We start from the raw sequence: 25,462 nt of genomic DNA, 5'->3' as shown, positions 1-25,462 counted from the left end.
AAAGTTCAATAGAGGGTTTTATTTGGAAAAGCTTGTATCCATGTTGCTCCCTCCAAGTTGACTGATAACTGGCACGGATCCTAGCCTTAAATACAAGACTATTGTCCATGTATGGAACAGGCACAGCGGTGATAGTGCCAAAACAGATAGATTTAGTTGCAGTATTGGTGAGCTCGTTCCTGCAAATACCAACGTGGCCTGGTATGCAGAAAAACTGGATAGAAGTAGATGTTAAAGAGAAATGGGCCAAATGATTTTGAATATCAGAGAGAACAGAGTGTGAACTAAAGTAAAGTGAATCCAGGGCCAGTAGAGAGCTGAGCAATTCAGTATAAATAGTGCAGTTTGAGTACTGCGTAGCTTCTATGTGATCCAGGGCAAGAGAAATGGCATTCAGTTCAGCAGTGAACACAGAAGTTGTAGAAGGGATTCTGCAGGCAACCCCAAACTACAACAAACCATGGCAGAGCCCACACAGTCACCTGATTTCAAACCATCTGTATAAATAGGAATGGAAGGATGGTTTGTATGTGACATTCAGCAAATAGCAGACAGTATTTCCAATTAGAAGTGTCTATTTTTCTCAGATGACTTAAAGATAGGTCACAATTGGGGACTGTTATATGGTGGGATGGGCTGACCAGTTGATACAGCAATGTTATCAAGGACAGACCCAATTCATCCAACTGCGCCTGGATACGAAGTTCAAAAGGAGCAAAGGCAGATCGTCTGTTCTGAAAAAGTATGGCCCACCAAGGAAGGAAAACACAACTCCAGGTGGGATGCTTTGGTAAGGAATGTATAAGCTCTGAGATGAAGAAGTGTGGAAAGCCTTAGTGCAGAGCCAAAGTCCTTGATGATGAATGGTGTCTAGCATCTTTAAGGCAGTGATTCATATTCAAGTTTCAATCGAATAAAAGCACGATGTATCTTTACATTAGAATGTTGATCCACTTCCCAAAGTGGTGGAAGAGAGGACATGTAGGATGTTCATTTGATCCATAGCTACTTGATGTGTGGTATAAAGGTCAGCTTATGGTCAAAGATAAGCCCCATAAACTTTGTTGCAGAGTCCACAGACAGCACAACTTGACAGATACGGAGTTCAGGATCAGGGTAAATACCTCGTTGGCAGCAAAGGTGCATGTAAACGGTTTTAGAGGGAGAGGAAAATTAAAGCCAACTGCTGTGGTACACTTCAGTAAACAATTGAGGGTAGTATGTAGCTGTTGCTCAATATACCCCATGTTCAACGACAAACATGAAATTTATCAACATAAAGCCTGTTTGCAACAGTAAGAGGGAGTTGTTCAGTGATGGCATTAATTTTTATACTGAAAAGTGTGACACTCAAAACATAGCTATGTAGAAAAGAACAGTAAAGTGTCGAACCCACTTGAACTTGGAATCTCCTGTCCATTAAAAAAATGTTTAATAAAAATGGGCAAATGGCCATGTAAGCCATCTCAATGTCAAAGAATACTGATACAAGATGTTGTTTGAGAAAGGCTTCTCTGATTATGTTTCAAGTCAAATCAGGTGGTCCATGGTGGAGTGCTGTCACTGGAACCCACATTGGGTGGGCAAGAGGAGGTTGTCTGATTTGAGGAACCAAACAAGACAAGCATTAACAATCCTCTCTAAGGTCTTACAGAGACAGCTCATCAAAGAAATTGGATGGTAGTTTGAAGGAATCTTGGGATCCTTTCCAGGCTGAAAGAAAAGCAGGACAATAGCCTGGTACTAGGCATAAGGAAAAACATTCTCCTACCAGATCTGGTTAAAAATACTCAAAAGAATAGCAAGAGAAGCAGGAGATAGATGGTGGACCATTTCATAGTGTACATCATCAGGTCTGATCAATGTACTGCCAGATCAAAGAAGGGCAAGTTTGAGTTCCACCAGTGTAAAGGGACGATTACAGTCATAGACACAATCAGCTCAAAAGGAAAGAGGTGACCTCTCTGCCCAAGTCTTGATGGCTAATAAGGTGGAGGAAGAAGCAGAAGTGCTAGACATCTGACAAAAGCTTTCACTTAGAGTATTTGCGATGCTTTGGGTATCAGGTACTTCCTGGCCATCAGAGAGCAAGATCAAGAGGGGGACAAAATTATGTTGGCCACTGACCTTTCTTTTCATCTCCTATATGACTTTGAAACTGGTGGTAGAAGATATGCTGGTTGTGAACTTAATCCAAGATTCCTTCTGGCTTTGACATCCTACCCATCAAGCATGTGCAGAGGCCTGCTGGAAAGTAATGCAGTGCAAGTGTGTGGGATACCTAATGAAAAGTATCCCACGCCCATTTTTGAGCCTTCCGTGCCATGTGGCAGGCAGGATTTCACCACGAATGAGAATATCATGGAAACGTGTCAAGGTTTTAGGAATACATTGAGCAGCTGCCTGTATAATATAGTCAGTTACTGCTGCCACACAGTCATCTATTGATCGCTTACCGATCATGGCAGAATCAAGTTCTGCAAGAGCAATGAAAGAGAACCAGTTTGCTTGATCCAGCTTCCACCAGGGCATGAGGGTCGGATGGCATAGACCACAGCCAGTCTCTCTCAAAATTATAGGAAAATGATCATTTCCTCGTGGGTTGCTGTCAACCCTCCATGAAAAGAGGGAGAATAGTGAAGGAAAGCAAATTGAGAGATCAATAGCAGTAAAGAACTGACTAGATGCATGAAAATAAGTATAAAAACCAGTATTGAAAAGAGAAAGGTTGTGATCAGAGAGCATAAGCTCTATGGAGCAACCCATCCCATCAATATCAGCACTTTCCCCAGAGGGGCTGATGATCATTAAAGTCCCCTTGGATTAAAAAGGGACACAGTGATTGATCATAGGTCTCCCATGCAACAGGTAAAGAGAACAAACAGTGATGGTACAACAAAAAGAAATATGGATGGCTATATCCTCCAAGGGTGTGTCAAGTGGCAAAAACAGGGTGGGCTAATTTTGATCAACCAATATTGTCACCTCACCACGCACTCGTCCATCACACAGCCTGTCATTTCTGTACAAAGAAAACTGCTGAAAAGATGAGTGTATCAGCAGGTTTCAGAAATGTTTCCTATAAGAAAAGTCATACAGAATGGTAGAAAGCAATCAGTGCTTTGATATCATCCAGATTAGAACGTAAATCTTGACAGTTCCATTGTATCAAGGTGGCCACTTTTATTTACGTGTAGGCGAATTAGGTGGAGAGCACTTCTGTTTAGGACCTCTTCTTTTTTCTTTATTGTTTTTATTTGAGGAAGGTCTGTTAACCTCTGTGAATCTTGCCCTGGGTTGATTGGGCAAGTCTTTGTTGTTGGAAAAGGATTTCAGCGACTGAGGATGTGAACCAATGATCATTTTGAATCTTGTGGTGGGAGAAGAAGATGTACTCGAGGAAATGCCTGTACCCGTAACCAAAGAAAGTAGATTTTTGGGTTTGCTGGAATGTATATTAGGGACACAGATGGGTGTTGACGTTGATTCATCAACTTTTTTATTCATGAAGAGCAAAAAATTTTTCATTTGGTTTGAGAATGATTCTTTTGGAGACACAGAGAGATCTGTCTGCACAGCAATGTTTGAGCCTCAGGGTAAGTAATGTTGTGAATCGTTTTCAAATGGTGCACCTCTTTTTCTTCCAACCATTTAGGGCAAGAACAAAAGTACATCAAGTGAGAGCCTTTGTAATTGATGCCATGAGGGTCCATTTCACACTCGTACCCGTAGTGGTCCTTGCCATCGCAATGAGCACACGTCAAAGAATTACGACATGATGTCTTTGAGTGACTGAACTGCTGATACTGGTAACATCTGAAAGGGTTTGGAATGTATGGTTGTACCCTGCAATTAAGATAACCTGCCTTGATGGTTGCAGGTGAACATGGTGACATAAGTGTTAGAATGAGGACATTGGTCAGCATCATAATTCCATCTTTATGAGTGAAGATACACCTCACTACAGAAACTCCTTGGGTGGAGAAACCAGTGAGAATCTCCGAGTCAAGGTTGTTCTTCAAATCCCTCTCAACAGTATCTCCTCATGATGAATTCAAAGTAGCATAAGGTGTACCCTCAATAGGTAATATCCTTATTGCCTTTGAATGCAAGAGGAAATTGTAAATATGCAGTCAACATAGCCTGAAAGTACAGATTTCACTGTCTGTAGCATAACTGGTCAGGAACCACATGCCACAGACTGGGATCCTTACAGTGAATGACAAATCAAAAAGGAACACAATAAGGAAAAAGTAGGAGATAAAAACTTTACAGTTCCTAGAAAAACAAATTTGTGGGATAAAGCAACCCAATAACCTGTGATCAAGGAGACAGAAAACCCCTAATGAAACAGTCAAATCAGAAATTTCATTGCATGAAGAACAATGGGTCAAGCAGAGGGAACTCCTGACCCAAAAACCAATAGTGAAAAATGATCCACTTGCACTGATAAAATTCTCTAGTTGAAGGGCAAAGGAAACAAGTTAAACAAAAAAGTGACCTGCTCAATCTCCTTGCCAGGGACCAGATAAAAATGATGGAAGATATAAAAAGGTAGATGAAATGCTTGTGTGCCTGAAGTTGACGTAGATGGGATGGAGGAAGAGGTAGCAGAAGGGCAGTTGCAAAAACTATGGTTGTGCTGGTTAGTAAAAAGCAATTAAAAGTACTTGACATGGAGTGGTGTAAACTACTGAATTCACCCTGGGAAGAAAATGAATGGGAAGATAAACATATAGGTATTTGTTGGTCAAATTTTAATTGAATGCATTGACAGCCATAGCAAGTAGATAACGAACTGGAGACCAAAACGTAGGTAACTTGATACTGAGAGATGTGGAAAACACATCCAGGTGAGTTCCACTTAAAGCACAGCCACTGGAAAACAAAAATGTTGAGAGAACACTTCAATGGATAAACTTTGTTGGGATGGGAAAGACAATCTGCAACAAGAATGAAAACACCCAGGACTTAGCATGCAAAGAGACAAATACTGAAGGTGTGGGCTTATGAAAAGGAGGTCCAAGATTTGAGAACAAGAACAGATTCCACCTTAGTGTTTAATGTAAGCCATCCCCACAAAATTGTTAGAATGGATCATGACAAGACCATTCATGGCATGATGAAGAAAATTATTCAAACCACAACATAAGGCCAGAATCTCCAGAATTTTGATATGCTAAGATCTTTTGGCTACAGACAAAAACCTGAAACTTCCAGGTTATCAATCCATACCTCCCTGCATCTGTGAAATTATAAAAACCTGGATGAGGGGGAGAGAGTGGAACACCCACTGACATGAGCCTTGTCCAACCACCATTGCAGACTGTTTACAAGAGAAAGAGGAAGAAAAATAGAATCCTCTTATGGATTCCACACAAGATTTACTGAAGATATCTTATATTCTTTCAACCCAAAGTGATAAGGGCTTCCATAGAAGACCACATCCCCAAAAGCAATAGATCCTCCTGAGCAGTAAGAGAGGGAGTAATAAAGGCATGGAGAACTGAAATCTCCATCGAACAAAGAGGAGAAAGTTGGGCCTGACTGAAATGACTGTTGAAATAAAAGACAACATACTGGATAGGTATAAGGAATGACTTTTACATTTGATTAACCAACTCACCTGAGCTGCTTCCAGGAGAAGTGGATGAGTGTGATGGGTGCAAACTCCTGTTTGAAATGAGGTAACAGAAGCCAGTAATCCACCTGACAAAAAATATACAGGGCTGATGGTTTGCTCCAAAGCAATAACATCCCTTCAAATAAACCCATACAAACATACAGAATCAGACTGGATAGTATTCTAAACTGTTACATGTCTGAAGATATTTATTCTAAATAACTTTAAATCTCTTTTACAATCTGCTGTCATTCTAGAAAGAAGAGGGTAATTTAGATTTATTTTACTTTTTCTTGTGGTGGTGTAAAAGATTGGTCAATTTAACTTAGTAAGAATAGTGTCAAAATGGAGAAAACAAATTAAATACATAGTTTTATAGCATTCCTCCCAGGTAATCTGAACCACAAGGATACTTTGTGCATAAGGAAAGAGATAAAGAAGACAAACCTGCTAATGTGGAGGTAATCAAGGAGAAACTATCCCTAAAGAAACCCTCAAGGCACAAAATTGATAGACTACCCATGATGAACAAACCAAAGAAAGCATCTTAATAGATCAGATATTGAAAGATGCAGATAAGCAATCATGACATCTAACTTAGTCATCCACACACAGAGAAAAAAAGCCTACCTGGAGTGTGAGAAAAGGCTCCATGGTAAATTTAGGTAAAACCAAAAACTGATTGAGGCAGGATGAATTGATCACAAACCACTATTCCCAAGTTTTCTTGGGTACCACAAACAGTCTGGAGGAGGATGAGTGACAGGTTTGATGGTAGGATCCTGAGGCAATGGAAAGGATACAACTACTCAAGACAAAGAGAAGGGGAAATGAAATAGATGACAAGTCCCTCAGATAATACCTGAATAACCCAAAGGGGAACAAAATTGGTCAAACAAGCCTCCACTGGACCAGAATCCACTGGGTAATCGCCAGTACGGTTGACAACATTTCCATCTACATTGAATAAGAAAGGGGAAGAACTACTGAAAGTAGGAATAGGTAAGGACTGAGAAGGGAAGTAGAAACAGGGGCTCTTCTTCATTCTAAATGAGACAAATGATCCAACAAAGAAAGGGGCATTTGTTGTCTCACCAATTCCACAAGCAATTACAAAGTCTTGAGAATATTATGGAAAACATACCACTGTAGAAAAGAGGCCATATGCAAGTTCCAAAGATACGTTGGCAGTAAATGAACATGGGACACAACAACGTCCCTCTCCACAAGATCTGAACAACAGAAAAACTGAGCATAAGAAGACAAACATCCTAATGTGGAGGTAATCAGGGAGAAACACATTAGGATCTTAGTGGACTGCCTTGGAAAGAAGAAAGATAACAGACATGTACCATAAAAGAGTAGAAAGGATCAGACAAAGGCAGAAAACTTTGGCATGAAAAATATGAACAGGAAGATCAAGGTTCACTTTCCACACAGGCAAAATCAATTACAGCTGTTGAAAATTGAGAAATGGACATTCAGCTTGATGGTCGGTCAAAGCAAACTAATTCAAAGCCCACAGAGGGTGAGGCATGTTAACACCATCAATCATCAGCATAATAAAATAGTTTGTATGAACCTTAATATTTCAAGAAGGGGGTAACCCAAATACTGAAAGAAGGGGATATCATGTAAAAACGTAGGAAGGAGATAATATGAAATTGAAGAAATTAACAAATAGAACATATCACAGAAATGTCTAAAAAAGTTGAATTAAACCTAGCTGATTCTGCAGTAAGGAAATAGAATGGCATGGCAAAATCAGATGGAGAAAAAAGGCTGTTAAAATTACTGAAGTTGTATAATTATTTAAACAATGCATTGAATACAATGTGTGTGTGTGTATACATATTTTAGTTAAAAATTGTCTAATGGCAATTTTTAATTCTCTAAAAAGGGAAGTGTAACATATATTGTTATAGATTGATTTTAATATATATATACATTTATTTCAGTTTAATGCATGTAACATATACTATTAAATGTGTGTTGCACAAGTCCTGCATGTTCTCTAAATGTGTAGAAAATTTGAGTGTAAGGAAAAAGAAGGTAACACTCAGCATGTTCACATCCACATATTGACATAATTTAACCAGATCACCTGATGCTGTTGATTTAGCCATTGATGAAAGAAAAGGCTTATGTAGTCAGGAAATATTTCAGACCTTTTGTGTTTGTTGGTTCAGTATCTTTGAGAAATAACACTGCTAATCCTATATCCATATACATTCTACATTATACTTGGGTGACTCAATTATTGTCGTTATAAGGTGTACTGACATTAGAATCAAGTTCTGCCACTGATGAGTCTATTATTCCTCAGAGTGTTGATGGTGGCTTTGTTAATGTTCCTCTTCATAACATTTATTTAGCAACAGGCTTAGTTTCAGGACCAGGTGTGGTTGGAGTAAGACCTAATATGCAAATTAAGGGAGTATCATTATTGTTGGGAAAATGATTTGGCTGGGGAAAAAGTTGTTGAACCCAAGACAGTCACCAAGCTGATCACTGTTTCGTCTAAGGACAATTTTGCTGTTGAGGAGAATCTAGCTGTGTTCCCCCCATATGTTCTGTGACTCAAACTCAAACAAAGAAATTAAGCCAAAAGCAAATGATAAGATACTTGTTTAGAGGACAATATTATAGACTTTTCTCAGAAATGTTTTTGGACCTGTCAAGGATATTGTGAAAAACTGTCCTAATGACAATTCATTGGTGACTCCACTATTTAAATATGCACTCCCAAAAAATAAAATAGAGAAAATTCCAAATGGTTACTTTTTCAAAACTGATGTGCTCATGAGAAAATGGAGACCACCATATGTGCCATTTTCAGAGAACTTGGCTGTTGTTTATCATATTGTTGTTCCAATGCATATCATTCTGAAATATTGGAAGCTGTCCATAAACTTCCCATGGGAGATCATTTAGGTGTCAACAAGACATATGACAAAATTATAAGATATTTCTTTTGGCCAAAAATTAGGCAAAATGTTTCTTCATTTTGTAAAATTTGTCATACCTGTCAATGGATTGGAAAGCCTAACCAGAAAATTCCTAATTATTCCTTTGAAACCTATCTCACCTTTTGAAGAACACCTCAGTTGTGTAATTACTGATTGTTTAAACCAAAGAGATATCATTTGTGTTTAAGTACTTTCATGTGTTTACTGTGTTGTTTTATTATCATAAGGTTATTCATAATGATTGTGTTGTATTCTGTCATGATTAATGAAGTTGTATAAGAAGAGAGGTGTAATGCATATACTGTTACAGATTTATTTTAATATTTACATTCCTTTCAGTTTAATGCACATAAAGTACACTGTTAAACATGTGTTGCACAAGTTTTGCTGGTTCTGTACATTTGTAGAAGATTCTTGATTGTAAGAATCAACAACATATGTTTTGTGAAAGCACCAGCATATCTTCAAATATTTTTGCCGAGTGAATTTTAACGAATTTTGCCTAAAGATTATAAATCAATGTACAAATAGACAGTAACAGAATGTTTGATCACTACAGTCAGTACACTATAAGCTTTGGAAAATATAACTGTGACAAATGCTTATTTATTGGAAACTACAGATATTTGAGCAGGAATGTTTATAAATTTAGAATGTTACAAACTCCAGTGAATTAACCTTGTACGTTAGTATTTCTATGAGGACACTAGATATCATCCTTGGAAAAAAAAAAGGAGCTCATAAACTGTGTGAGGCCAACCAAGCATAAAGCTAGCTAGCTCTCCTGTCAAGAGAAGTGTAACAATATCAACTCAGAATTAATTTACTCATTGTGAACCTGGACTGTTGATAAAAGATTCAGTTCCACACCAGATTGAAAATTGTTTATAGAATTGCTGTATATAAGCCATTATTTGTATATTATATTATATTTGTGTTAAGAAAGAAAATTATGTTTATCAATCTTGTTGGCAAATATCATAAATTTAATATTGACATTTTATTAACTTCTAAGTTCAGATTAAATTTCCAGCTATCTGAAATCACAATACATAATGTAGGAAACATAATAAATTGGAGACTGGTTTGAGATAAATTATAATATGTAACAACTGAAATACAAGAAAATCATGCATTACTTGTAAACATATTTAATTACTTACAATGATTCACAACACACAGTAGCCCCTGAGGATGACTCCAGACTATGTTAAAATGTGTGGCAGATTTTTAAACATTTAGACTTCATTAAATTGTTTAATTTTTCTAGTGTGTCAGTAAAAATGTTGTTAATGTTATTTATCTAGTTTTTAAACTAATCTTTTATACTGCTGCTCACTACAGAGAAGAGCATGTTTGTTAAAACATCTGCAACACAAGTGTATATACTAGAAATTGGAAACTTAAGAGAAATTGATTTTAAAGGTCTGCTCTAAAACCTATTTAGCAGATAATTTTGAAGCTGGTTTTTAAATACCTTTCTGGCATGTTGTGTATCCAAAGAGGCTCATAAACAGCAACATACTATAAACAAATTGTTGAAATGTTACTGGGCACCTTTTATTGGAAACAACAACAATGAAAGAAACTATATGAGTATGCTATAAAGAATGATGTAATTAAAATGAAAATCAGTTTTACTTTATCAAAACTGATGCTTCACATGAGATTATGTATTGTACAGTAAAAGTCTATTTATCCAATGTTTATTGAATGCTTTTCCTGGTTTAGATTTTTTTAATTAATCCACTTATTTGCCAATTTATCCAAATATGTATGAGTGAAGCACATCCTTCTTGTATTATTGAATGAAAATATAAAGAATTAATACAAAAATTTGTTGTATCTATTCTAGGTTTACATAATCCCCTGAATGAAAACAACTTAATCTATCATCATTCACATATACCTTAAGAATCACATCATGCTCATATGAAGCTTTCTTCTAATCTCATACATTGAAACAGTCCCTACTACCACATTCATGAGCATACACTGCATATCAAATAAATGTAGTCAATGATACTCAGATGCTTTAGCATTATGTTTTGTAAATCATACATGATACACAGGACATGGATAGGGTAAAAGAAGCTTAATAATCTTAACAAAATGTGGCTATTATAAAACACTGAACAATTTTGTTTGGTAAAATGAAAAATATCAAAGTTTTTACCTGTTGTAAATGATCTGGAACCGATGTTCCTTTTTTTGACAAAAAGTTATCCCTAATTACTTCTACAAAGAAAGTTACAAAATCTTGAGAATTTTGGTTTTCACAGATCTCTAATATTCCTGTCTGAAAACATAAACCATTGTTACAGTACATCCATATGCAAAAATACAAAATACTAAGTTTCTAATTATGTACAAAAGCAAATATAAACATATATTCATATCACTAGGTACAAATCATTTCCTCCTTAAATTCTAAAGCAATAGTTCTACCACAATTTAATCTGGAATATTTCAAAAAAGTATCTTTTCAAGTATAAGTAATGTTCAAAATATTTAAGGAAAACACATAAAATACCAAAACTTCAAATACCAAATGTATTTAACATTGGAAGATAATTACTCAAGACTCTGCAGTTTAAATTTACAAAAAATGAGTTTGAATAATATACAAATATTAAGAAAAATAAAATTAAAAAATATACAAAGTTGCATAAATATTAAATTATACAAATAAATTGAAATTAACTAACACAACATAAAAAACGTATATGAGAAACTGTCCTTTCTCATTGAATAAAAAAATATTAAGCCAAATATCCAGTTTATATATAATGGCAACCATACCTTAGAATATGTTGTGCTAACACAAATCAAACATCAGTCAGTAAGAAGATCACCAATAATACATCCTTAACTTTGACAAAAGAAGAGTATTAATGCTATTTTCTATCTTTATGATTTTTTACTCGTGGAAGACACAAAAAAAGCTGCTCCAGTTAATTTTTCATATGCTAACAACCACTAAAACTAACTTTTATGGAACAGTAAAAACATATTATAAAGAATGACAAATCTATTACATTAATATTTGACAGTATCCATATACTTAACATTAAATCAAACATAACAGAGGTTTGACTGTATCAAAAAGGTGTAAAATATAACAAAATAAAAAATTCCAAAAGTCCAATGCCTAATGAATTTTGTCTGTTTTTGAACAAATAATTTTTGCAGTAGGATTCATATTTATATGGTTCCAGCTACATGAAACTAACTTGCTTAACCAATGACTCCCTAGGTGAGTTCTAACGTTAGTTCAATAAGCTAGTGTACATATATGATGTGGCCCAGCATGGCCAAGTTTTAAGGCACTTCACTCGTAACCTGAGGGTTGCTGGTTTGTATCCCTGTCTTATCAAACATGCTCACCCATTCAGCTGTGAAGGTGTTATAATGTGATAGTCAATCCCACTATTCATTGGTAAAAGAGTAGCCCAAGAGTTGGCAGTGGGTAGTGATGACTAGCTGCCTTCCCTCTAGTCTTACTTACACTGCAAAATTAGAGATGGCTAGCACAGATAACTCTCGAGTAGCTTTGAGTGAAATTCAAAACAAGCCAAAACAAACATATGTTGTATGAGAATCTATCATATCACTACTGCTACCTTGGATACTATCAAAGATTATCCCAAGCTACCATTATGAGTGATGTAAACAAGCAAGTAATGGTGAAGCAGCCCAAGCAAACAAGAAATGTCAATAAGTATTTGTAAGCAATAAATGTTTATTTGATTTGTGCATGAAATAAGAAAAAGAAAAAATTGATTTGTTAAAATATAATTACATGCAACATACAAAAATAATTCTCAAAGAGGTTAATGAATTAAATGTACTCAAAATATTTTGCATTCTTTACTAATATTTTGTTGTTTGCATTATAATCATTTCTCTTCTTATTCTAGCTCTCTCACTAATAATTCCTAAGAGTTGGTCAAACTTGTGAGCCATGATTTACTTCACTATAAATTCACTATTCAATTTCTGTAGTGCATATTTATGTAAAAAAAGACCTCTTGATACTACAAATAAATGACATTATAACAGCATATGTGTTTTTAACTGGACACAATGTTTCACTTTAAAGCTTTTTCAGGAATGTTCCAATTTGTATTTTAGAAAAGCACTTTCCAAGAAGATGCAAAAGGAAATGCTTCATGTTTAATTAATCCTTTTGAGTTGATTGGTCAGAGTTACATTAAATCAAACTACTGTATTATTAATGCACAGAGATAAACTTGGCATCAAAATGTAGCTAAGAATTCAAATCTTAATACTATACGTGTTTTAAAAGTTTTTAACCTTATAATAAAATATATACAAAAAATCAATATCCCATAGTACGAAAATTGTGACATTTACTCTCTGGATCTTCCCTCTTCCCAAATTTATTTACTCCCCCTTCAGAGAAGTATGGAATTTAACATCATTTTCTCATTATTTGTTGTTATTTTTCAAGTAAAGCATAATTTCTACAGCCTTCATAGTTATTTGGTAACTGAGTAATAAATTACAAAATGAAACCCATCTTGCCACACCAACCTGTCATCTTCTCCTTTTCAAAACTGCTAAAAGTTCTCTTTGACATACAATACTGTATTAACTGTAACTAATAAAAAGTTAAAGTTTTATTCTATCAAATGATGTATTATATTACACTGTTCTCTGTTTCACTTCCTTTTCAAACTTTATTTCTACAACAAACACACTGAGGAGCTCAGCTGAATTTTTAACAGCTCTTATTGTAAAATTATAAAGCCACAAAAAATATTAATAAAGTTACAAAACATTGTCTGCATTTTTGTGTTCTTATTCTGTCTTCTCCTCAAGTGCAATATTTCATTAAATAAAAAGTATTATTGCAGTTGCACCATTAGTATAAAAAAAGTAGGCTTAAGTATCAACAGTTGGCAGGAAGACTATATTTCTTGTTTTTCACGTGTTTTCTTTATCATTCTTGTAACAGTAACTAAAATGTACAATTTAGAAACTGATTAGGTTAGGTGATGTAAAATCATGAAAAAAAACAGTAAAAACATTTTTTAAGAAAGTATACTCATGAGCAGACCATGCACTAAATAATATAAACAAAAACACCACAGGTGTGAAAAAAAGTGAAGCCAAATTGGTAGCTTATTACTTTAAGAATTTTGTAGTAAATATTCATTTAGTAGTTAGTTAGACTGTGATTTTTGTTTAACTTAAGACATAATAGTGGGTAAAACGAAATAAGTAGCCTAGGTAACTAAAGAATGAATATTTGCTGTACATTTCTCAAATCATTTTCATAGCTGTAACTACCAGTTTGGCTACCACTTTTGATTTCATTCCTTTACGTTGCATGCTCAATCCTTTGTTTGCAGCATTTTTTTTCCCCACACCCAAGGTGTCTTTTTGTTTAGATATGATTTTTTTGTCAATGCACACCAACAAACCACAGCAATTAAAAGTGGCACTTAATAGAAACCAACATTAGCTTTAGGATTGCAAGTATATAATTTGGAACAGACCTGTAGTTTACAAAACCAACAGATTCTTTTAAAATATATGGTGGTAGGTTTCCACTCTAAAATGTTGTTTATAATTTCCATTTTATGAGAAGTAGATAAACAGCTTCTTGTCATCACTTGCATGCACTTGGTACAACCATATCAAGCATAATTTTTTACATTAATTGCTTAAGCTAATATCACATGCTACTAAATGTTCTTTAATTAGAGTAATTTCATAAACCTTAGTAAATTTATACTTAAAGGTTGGTAATAAAAAATGAATAATACCCATCCACCTGTATGATTTTTTTAAAAACTTGAACAAGAAGTTGTTAATCTAGTTTGTTTAGCCCAACAAGTACATATGTATCTGTAAATGCTTTCACTCTATAGTTTTGCTGCTATATATCAGCTATTTTTAATACAAATAACAAAAAACTAAAAATTGTCAACCTTTTTAACTCTTAGGTGAAGCAGTAATAAATATTTCAGATCAACAGCTCATGTGACTTTTTGTGTAAATATGCTCAGACATTATGGTTAAAAGTGTGCTGTTTTGTTGAATTATTTCAACACTGACTTGCATTTAGACCAAATTTGACATGGAATTGTGGGTTTTAAAGATCTAACACTGCACCCAATTTGAGAAAAATGTATGAAAGTTAAATACATTTTTTCATCAAATAGTTTTCATATTTTTAGCAAAAAAAATATAGAGAAATCCAATCAAAATTGGAGATTTTACAGCTTTTATTTCTTAATACATTGCCCTGAAATTTGGTAAGTAAAGTAAGGGTTCAGTAGGTCACATTCATTGAAAATATGTGATAGTTTGGGTTACCACACTCCAAGCCACACAAAGCAGAAAACTGTTAAACTATCACTGATGTCAACTACACCCAATGTCCTGCAGTTTGTTTTGGTTACATAACTCTACTGTGAATCTTGACTCAACATGGGAATGTGAGTTACACATTCACTGAATGAATTAAACTTGTGTGACAGAATTATTACTTAGACATGATTCAAACTGCAATAAAACAATAGCATTTAAGGAGAAACATATGTGTATTGTTACAATCTTTAAGATAATTAGGATAAACAATTATGATTTTCTTTCACAATTTGCAGTCATTCTAGAAAGAAAAATGAATAATTCAGAATTCTGAAATAAGTCAAATTGACTAATCATGTACTGAGTTACAGTGTAGAAAATAACAGATAAAATAAAAAATAGGATATTTATTTTGGTGGTTTTAGGGATCAAACAACTCAGTTGCAAAATGGTTAAAGAAAAATAACAGATTTGGCGTTATAAGGTTGTTTATTTCTAGCATTAAAATATTCATTGTAAATTATGGTACACGACTAGTGATACTTTAGTCACATCCCTGTCACACATGTAGGTCAAATGATTCACAGAATAAAAATATTAGAAACTTGCACTAATGAAATAAGTTAAGCTAAGTATTCAAGATTTCTTAACAAGTAATAGGCTTACCAAATCAAAAGGCAAGAATAATGGCAAAAGTTCTTGTAAATCAGGTAAAAGAAAGAAAAGTAGATAGAGACATAACTGCAAATAAACTTAGTAGTTCTTAAAGTTCATATAAGGTGAAATTAAAGTAGTTAAAAAGTTTAGAAATAGCTAACAAATTATTAAAAGCATGAAACGGATACAAAGAAGATGAGTAATTCATTATGAAAACAAAAACACAATTATCAGATTATATGGAAAGTGTTGACTGCTTTAAATGCAAAGTGATTTTATCAACCTTAACAATTACCAGAAGTTTCCCATAACATTTATCGTAATCCTAGTTTTGAGAACACAATGGAAAAAGATATACTGGTTTGTTTATTGTACACTGATTGCAATGAGAATTGCCTAAAGTAATAAAAGAGTGAAATTTTTTTTATCATATTGCTGTGTACAAGGTCTGGGCCAACCCACTGAACTTGGTAACAATTTGAATGTTACTTATCCTCCAGGGGTGGTTGGAATTTAACAGTATAGGTATACAAAGTATGAAAGTACTTATGGACATTTATATATTACTAGATGTACAACACCCCGAAAAGTGTTCTATTTCAAGAGTAACCCGATAATAACAACTCCATTTTAAACCCCCTTTTACACATATTACTAAGTAACATTCAAAATTTAATTAAACCACTTTAATATGAATTTATTTTAATGAAATTACTATTATCAAAGTTTTAATCCTATATTTTAAACAGAAGCATTTAAAAACTGCAGATTTTGCTATCATATGATCTGCTTGTGGTTACTAATCTAAACATTACAAGCTTTTATAAATAATACTTTAAGAATAGAATAAAGACTGTCAACATCTTGTCTTTCTTTAGCATTTGGAAAATTTCCAAAACTTTATCGATTTTTGCATTCTAATATTTCTAAGCTTAATGTCAACAACACCCACTTGCAAAGTCAAAGGTGTTAGTAGGTGACAGTTTGAAGTCATAGGACATGCTTATAACCAACAAAAAAGAGCAGATTTTGCACTATTCAGTTATAGCCTGAAGAAACTTCTACTAGTGAATTTTTATGAAGAGTTTAAAGGTATGTACATATTTCCATTTGTTAATTTTAAACATTTTATTGTGCTGTATGTTGATGATAACAGATAAAGTTAATGACAGAGTATAGAAAAAGGAAAACAAAATATAAATATTTACCTTAAAAAAACATTTGATATTCATTTAAGAGGTTTTAGAGATTATGAAAATGAAAATTATAAGATAATAAATAGTATTTTCATACTCAAAATAAAAAACACCTTGCCTGTAAACTATTCTGAATCTGTGTGCAAATAACTACATTAAGTAATGAATGTTTTATTATAAAGAGTTCAAAATCAAAATTAAATGTCTTATTTTTCTAAAACTAAATAATCGTAGGATTGTGCAAGAAGTTTTATGAGAGTTACGTACCTATTAACATTGTAAGAAATCATAGTTGAAGCAATAAGAGTAACTCATATTTTTATTTCAATTTTGAGGTTCATATGCAGTTGTGTTGAATTCTACAGGGTGCATAATTCTTCTCACGGTCGAAAGCATACACATATTTTACTAATGTAACAACAGTACAAACTGTAATGTTACACACACCTCGTGTAACATCATTTTAGTTTCTACTGACTGACTGAAAAAACATCAGTGGTATAAGTAGATAAACCAGGTGACCCTTCCATGCAACATCTGGCCCCTTTTGGGGAGATGACAATTTAATCATAAATGCTTAAATTGTAGTGACTTTCTAGAACAATAAACAAAATATATGTAGAAAGAAATAAAGATTTCCAATTTCTAGTGCTCAAGAGTTATGAAATTGATTTGTACGCACATGTTGTACTAGCTAAACCTTGCTTCGTTTATTCTCTCAGATGAAGGGGAAGAATTTTTTTTTTAACAAAGAGAGCTTGTTAATCTGAAGATGAGGTAAGAAGATCAAAACATTGTCCATACTTTATTCTAATTAAAGTTTTAACACTTCTACCAGCCATCTTGAGAATAACATACATTTAAACTTATCAAATTACTATGCTGTTACATAAACAGCTACTGCAATTTACCTAACTAAGCTATATGTGGGTTAAAAAATTGCATTTCTATTCAATGCAATGACTCACTCAAGAAATTACAACATCTGTTAAATCATAAGTTTCTCCTATAAGCCAATTATAAACAACCATCAGATTTTCGTAATTTGTATTATTCTCTTTCTGTTGTTTATAAGAGAAGTAGATGAGATATTTTAAAAATTATAATTTTCCTATACTAAAAATGCATTTTAGATATGTATTTCCCTCACATCTTGTGCTGCCCTCTGTATGCAATTTTTTTATATTGCATGCCACCAGCCTTCTGCATCCCCCCTTACTAGAATTAAAGATTCCAACATGTCTTTCACACAAAACAACATAGATCATCTCTCCACCAACAGGACAGCGATACCATCATGTGACACACATGACACCTTCCATGCACCACTACCAAACCATCACATTAAAGTTTGGCAGAAGACGTAAGCACTGAAAGATTGTGGAAAGTGTGAGTGGAGGGAGGTATTTAATGGAAATACCTTTGTCACATAAAAAAAAAATTATGACTTCCAATACAGTTATTCTCTCCACTCAAAAGATTATCTAGAATCCCACACTGAAAAGAAGGAGAAACCTGTGGCAAGGAAGAACAGATGCACCTCCTGAAAACATGGGGAGGATACTACCATAGATGAGAGAAAGAGACCTGAGAAGGGAAAACTGGACCATTTCTGAAGCAGGTATCTCTTCATCATTAACAAAAATGAATACACATAATGAAGAAAAAAGGGAGCATATCTGAGCAAGAGAGGATAATTCAGGAAAGTATTCCATACCAGATAAATAAATAACTCAATCCCAGAGAAAAAAAGTGGGTAAAAAAGGATGCATCACATGGTGCAGAATGGCTAAGGTGCAGTGAAGCATACTGCATCCAAAACCTCCCCTCTCGGTGTGGATTCCTGTACGTGGTGAGGGGACCTCCCAGGGAAGGTTCTCTTCTGTCTGGTTACCTTCTCTGAGATCTAAATATCCACCCATCTGTTTGCCATGCATTGAGACCTGTGAAGGGGAGGAGAGGATCCTGGTGGTTGAGGGGTCCAACCCTAACACACCACTTTGACCTTGAATTCCTGTAGATGGGCGGCCCCCTTGGGCTAGAGTCAACCAAGTACTAGTGTTAAAAGTTCTCAACGGGTGTTGTGGACATTGTGCCTGATGCTGGTGTTTGGGTATTGTGCTCACGAAACCCTGGCGTTGCTGCATTGTCCTTGTATGACATTGTAGTACGTCCCCTCATAGGGCTCCATGGTGGGTGGGGTCAGTGGGTACTGAAGTTTTTCTTTTTCCCTGTGGATCCTCCTTCAAAAAAATTTAAATAAAATAGTGAAAAAACAGTCAATAAATAAGCAACCATGTCTTGAAGACTCTGAGCAGCAATCTTCAACATCTGTAACACACGTAACTCATTTTCTCATATTACATTCTCTTTCAGAAAAACCTTTAGGGCAATTGTCCCCCTTTTTTATTCAGAAGGGACTAGAGGGTCTTGCTGGCTCTCCAAAGTCAGTAAAGAAGCTTCGATCTGAAGACATATTAGTTGAAACATCCACAATTCACCACACTGAACTACTCTTGAATTCAACGGCAATTGGGGATATACTCTCATGCTACCTTGAATTCATCACAAGGAGTTATTGTTGAGAGGGATTTGAAGAATGTCCCGAGTTAGAGATTCTCACTGGTCTCTCCACTTAAGGAGTTTCTGCAGTGAGGTGCATCTCCACTCCGCATATGTGGAGTTACACTGCCAACAAATACCCTCGTTTTAACAGTTGCACCATCATGTGCACCTGCCACCATAAAGGCAGGTTACGACCATACATTCCAAACCCTCTCCGATGTTTCTAATGTCAGAAGTTCGGCCACTCAAAGACATCATGTCGTGGTTCCCTGAAATGTGCTCGTTGGGGTGGCAAGGACCACGATGTCTACGAATGTGACATGGACCCACATTGTGTCAACTGCAATGGTTCTCACCCTTCCTACTTTCATTCTTGCCCAAAATGGTTGGAGGAAAAAGAGGTGCAGCATTTGAAAACAACTCATAACATTAATTATCCTGAGGCTCGGAAATTGCTGCCTGCCACTCCATCTCGGACATATGCTGCTGCACTTTGTTCCACAACTACAGTGGGAGTGCATACAGATCTCTCTGTGCCTCCAAGAGAATCGTTTTCAAATGAAAAGCCTTTTGACCTCCATGGTTAAAAAGGTTGATGAATCGACTTCCACACCCATCTCTGTTCCTCCCATACATTCCAACAAACCTCAAAATCCACATCTTTCAGTTTCAAATACAGGCATTTCTTCTGATACATCTTTTTCTCCCACCCAAAGAGGCAAAACAATCATTCCTTTGCGTCCTCAGTTACTGGAATCCCCCTTCCAATAACAAAGACCTGCCCAATCGACCCAGGGCAGGATCCATGGAGGTCGATAGACCTCCTCCGACTAAGGACAGTAAGGAAAAAAGACGAGGTCATAAACAGAAGGGTTCTCTAGCCACTTCGCCTACCTGTCATTAAAATGGCCACCTTCATACAATAGAATTGTCAAGATTTACGTTCTAATCTGGATGATATCAAAACACTGATTGCTTCCTACCATCCTGTATGTCTTTCGTTACAAGAAACATTTCTAAAACCTGCTGATACAGTCACCATTCGGCAGTTTTCTCTATACAGAAATGACAGGCTGTGTGATGGACGAGAACATGGATGGGTGGGTTGATCAGCATGTGCCCACCCTGTCTTTGTCACTCAACACACCCTTGGAGACCGTAGCCACCCATGTTTCCGTGGGTCATACCATCACTGTTTGTTCTCTCTACCTGTCCCCTGCAGACACATATGATCAATCAGACCTTGATGCTCTCGTTGAACAGTTGCCGTCTCCCTTTCTACTCCTGGGGAACTTTAATGGACATCATCCCCTCTGGGGAAGTGCTGTTATTGATGGGAGGGGTCGCTCTGTAGAGTGTATGCTTTCTGATCACAATCTTTCTCTTTTCAATACTGGTTCTTCCACTTATTTTCATGCACCTAGTCAGTCCTTTACCGCTATTGATCTCTCAGTTTGCTCCTCTTCATTATTATCCCATTTTTCATGGAGGGTTGACAATTATCCACTAGGCAGTGATCATTTTCCTATACTTTTGAGAGAGACTGGTGGTGGTTGATGCCACCCTACCCGCATGCCCCAGTAAAAGCTGGATCAGGCAGACAGATCCACTTTCAATGCTCTCACAGAACTTGACCCTGCCATCGTGAATCAGCCATCAACAGACGACTGTGTGGCAGCGATAACTGGCTGTATTATACAAGCATCTGCTCAGGGTATTCCTAAAACCTTGACACTTTTTCCGCAATATCCTCGTTCGTGGAAAAATCCTGCTTGCCACTTAGCACGGAAGGCTCAAAAACAGGCCTGGGATACTTTTCAAAGATATCCCACACTTTTGAACCACGTCACTTTCCAACGGGCCTGTGCACGTGCTAAGTGGGTAAGACGTCAAAGCCAGAAGGAACCTTGGATTAAGTTCACAACTAGCATATCTTCTACCATCAGTTCCAAGGTCATATGGGACAGAATTTGAAAGGTCAATAGGCACTACAATTCTGTCCCCCTCTCATTCTTACTCTCTGATGGTCAGGAGGTGGCTGATGTCTGGAGTATTGCTGATAATCTGGGTGAAAGCTTTTGCTGGGTATCCAGCACTTCTGCTTATTCCTCCACCTTCTTGGCTATCAAGACTCGGGCAGAGCTTTCACCTCTTTCCTTTCAAACTGACTGTCTCTTTACACTGGTGGAACTGGAAATGGCCCTTCATCGGTCTGGCAGTACATCTGTTGGACCTGATGATGTACACTACGACATGCTGCACCATATATCTCCTGCTTCTCTTGATGTCCTTCTAATCGTCTTTAACCGGATCTGGTAGGAGAATGTTTTTCCTGATGCCTGGCGCCAGGCTATTATTTTACCTTCTCTAAGCCAGGGAAAGATCTCAAGATTCTTTCAAACTACCATCCAATTGCTTTGACGAGCTTTCTCTGTAAGACCTTAGAAAGGATGGTTAATGCTCGTTTTGTTTGGTTCCTTGAATCAAACAACCTCCTCTCGCCTACCCAGTGTGGGTTCCAATGACAGAACTCCACCACAGACCACCTAATTCGACTTGAAACATCAATCAGAAAAGCCTTTCTCAAATGCCAACATCTTATATCAATATTCTTTGACAATGAGAAGGCTTATGACAACATGGAGGTATGGCATTTTGCGAGACCTCCATACATATGGGTTAAGTGGCCATTTACCCATGTTTATTAAAAAATTTTTAATGGACAGGAGATTCCAAGTTTGTGTGGGTTCAACACTTTCCTGTTCTTTTGTACAGGAACTTGGATTCCTCAGGGCTGTGTTTTGAGTGTCACACTTTTCAGTATGAAGATAAATGCCATCACTGAACAACTCCCTCTCACTATTGCAAGTTGGCTGTATGTCAACGACTTTTACATCTCATGTCAGTTGTCGAACAAGAGATATATTGAGCGGCAACTACAAACTGCCCTCAATCGTGTACTGAAGTGGACTATGGCAAACGGCTTTAATTTCTCTCTCTCTAAAACCATTTGCATGCACTTTTGCCACCAACAGGGTATTCACCCTGATCCTGAACTTCTATCAATGAAGTTTCGTTGCCAGTGGTCCCAGAGATCAAGTTCTTGGGGCTTATCTTTGACTGTAAGCTGACCTTTATACCACACTTAAAGCAGCTACAGGTGAAATGCACAAGAGCACTGAACATCCTCCATGTCCTCTCTACTACCAGTTGGGGAGCAGATCGATGTTCTATGTTAAAGGTCTATCGTGCTCTTATTCGATCAAAACTCGACTATGGATCAATGGTCTATGGCTCTGCCAAACCTTTGCCCTTAAAGATGCTAGACCCCATTCAACACCAAGGAATTCGACTCTGCACTGGGGCTTTCCGCACCTCTCCAGTTCAAAGCTTATACGTTGAATCTCATGAACCTTCTCTGCACCTTCGCCGTTTGTAACTATCTTTACTATATTCTTCGAAACTTCATTCCTTACCAAAGCATCCCACCTGGGTATGTGTTTTCCTTCCTCAGTGGACCATACATTTTCAGAACAGACGATCTGCCATTGCTCCGTTTGGCTTTTGCATCCAGGTGCAATTGGATGACTTGGGTCTGTCCTTGGATAACATTACAGATTCCACAGGTCAGCCCATCCCACCATGGCTTATTACAACCCCCAAATGTGACCTTTCTTTCAGTCATCTGAAATGGGCAGATACTCCAGATTGGAAGTACCGTCATTTATTTAATGAACATCTTTCAAACAATCATTCCGTTCCCATTTATACAGATGATTCCAAATCAGGTAATTCAGTGGGCTCTGCTATGGTTTGCTGTGGTTGCATGCAGAATCCCCTCTGCAGCTTCTGTGTTCACTGCTGAACTGTATGCCATATCTCTTGCCCTGGATCATATTGAAGCTGAGCAGTACTCCAACTGCACTATTTATACTGACTCGCTTAGTTCTATACTGACCCTGGAATGTTGGCTCACACCCTGTTCTTGCTGATATTCAAAACCGACTGGCCCATTTCTCATTAACTGCTACTTCTATCTAGTTTTTCTGGATACCAGGCCATGTTGATATTCGTGGGAACGAGCTTGCAGACACGGTAGCTAAATCTATCTGCTCTGGCACTATCACTACTCTGCCTATTCCATATATGGACTATGGTCTTGTATTCAAGGCTTGGCTTCGTGCCAGCTGGCAGTCCACTTAAAGTGAGCAATGCGACAACAAGCTTTTTCAAGTAAAACCCTATATTGGGCTTTGGCCATCTAGCTTCCATAAGGTTTGGAAGGAAGAAGTTGTTCTAACTAGACTATGCATTGGTCACGTTTTTTAACTCATCGTTTTCTTTTATCTGGAACTGATGCACCAATGTGTAGTTTGTGTAACACTCAAATCACTGTAAGCCACATTTTACTTTCCTGCCATCGTTACAAATCTCAATGACAGCACTATTTTAAACATTATCTGTCCCAGGGTTTGTCTGTAACACTGGACAGTGTTATTGGTGATGGTGACACTGTCCACCTTGATAAAGTTTTTAGTTTTTTAATGGCCATTAATCTTTTTAACCTCATTTAAGTGTTTGATATTTATTCATTACTCCTTTTTAATTGTGGTTCCCTTTTCACAGTTTCATTCTCTCTAGTTGAATTTGACATTGAAAAATGGCCAGAACATTAAATAACTCGACACCAGGACTGGAAAGGCCAACTTCAGGTAACTAACGCTGCTGTTTGAACTACCTGTTAGTCATCCTGGCAAGTTGTTATTCCAATTTTGCTGCAAGTCTTTTAAACTTTTATTACTTTACCATTTGGTACTGGCCATAATGACACATAACCCAGAACCAGGACTGGATAGACCACCTTCAGGTGACTGATGGTGGTTCTGGTACTTACCTGTTAGTCTTTCTGGTGGGTTATGATCATTACCATTCTGCTACAGAAGTTCTTTACAACTTTATAGACTGGATGTCAACATCGGTTTTACGCCATTTTATGTTTTAATTGCTGTTTTGTTTTTACCTTTGTTTCCTTTTACAAATTTTACTACATTTACTTTACTTTAACCTCTTTACTGGACATTTGGCTACTCATTATTACGATTTTGCTATATGTCTTTTAAAACTTCTATTATTTTACATTTTGATAATGACTGCTATGACACATAACCCAGAACCAGGAATGGAAAGGCCAACTTCAGGTGACTGACGGTGGTTCTTGAACTTACCTGTTAGTCTTCCTGGCGGGTTATGATCATTACCATTTTGCTAGAGAAAGTCCTTTACAACTTCTTTTACTCTGCTTTCTCTCTTACCATTGTAAACTAGGTGTCAACATTGGTTTTATGCTTTTTCTGTTTTTCAATGATGTCTTGTTTTACCTTCATTTCCTTTTCTGTATTTTACTACATTTAATTTATTTTTACCTTTTTACAGGACGTTTGGCGCAGATAGCCTAGCTGCTTTGTGCCATAAAACACTAAATCAATCAATCAGTCAATCAACCAAAACCTCCTTGCTGAGTACTGACATCCATATAAGAATAGGATGAGGATAATACTGTCTTAATTTCAAGTCTGAAAATCAGGGATATGAAGAAATCACTGACTCCAGGGTAAAACACAGTACTGGCAGTGAGCCAGGGATCCAGGAATCTGTCATCTGGTATCTAAAGGAAGTCCACTGTGTGCAACCAAGAGACTGGTGCAAAACACACAAAGATTAATATCATCACTGCCAGAGAAAACAAGGGAATTCCCAGGACAAAGATGGAAACAATACACATATATCTTCCATGGCCCATGAAAAAGTGTGTATTTTTCTTATAGTAAAGCCACATTGGGCTATATGCTGTTTCCACCAAGGGGAATTGAACACCTGATTTTACCAGTGTAAATTTGAAGACGTATTGCGGTCCCATAAGGGGACCCCATGAAATAGAGGAAAGAATCAAAGGAGGGAGATAAACAATCCCAAACCTGTGTGAGGACTTATTTTGACTGGTTCACTCAATATTCAAAACCAGCTCATGCAGCACCCACATCTACATGAACGTAGAATGGGGGCACCCAATCAAATGGGTGAACTGCACTGAGATATGTCACTGTGATGTA

The 25,462-nt window shown here is 36.4% G+C and overlaps 1 protein-coding gene across 8 annotated transcripts in view; it reads right to left on the bottom strand.

Annotated features, from left to right (window-relative positions):
- Positions 1 to 25,462, bottom strand: part of LOC143239982 (protein MMS22-like) — a 213,586-nt gene that overhangs the window by 18,044 nt on the left and 170,080 nt on the right. For 7 of the 8 annotated variants that reach the window (XM_076481705.1, XM_076481707.1, XM_076481706.1 and 4 more), the window contains one exon: positions 10,769 to 10,891. The exons of the other annotated variant lie outside the window; for it this stretch is intronic. In XM_076481705.1, the coding sequence (XP_076337820.1) occupies positions 10,769 to 10,891 (123 nt within the window). The remainder of the gene's footprint in view (positions 1 to 10,768; positions 10,892 to 25,462) is intronic. 8 annotated transcript variants of the gene reach the window in all.

The sequence above is a fragment of the Tachypleus tridentatus genome, chromosome 13, assembly GCF_004210375.1.
Source record: "Tachypleus tridentatus isolate NWPU-2018 chromosome 13, ASM421037v1, whole genome shotgun sequence".
Taxonomy (NCBI): Eukaryota; Metazoa; Arthropoda; class Merostomata; order Xiphosura; family Limulidae; genus Tachypleus; species Tachypleus tridentatus.
This window is presented reverse-complemented; position numbering and strand designations above follow the sequence as displayed.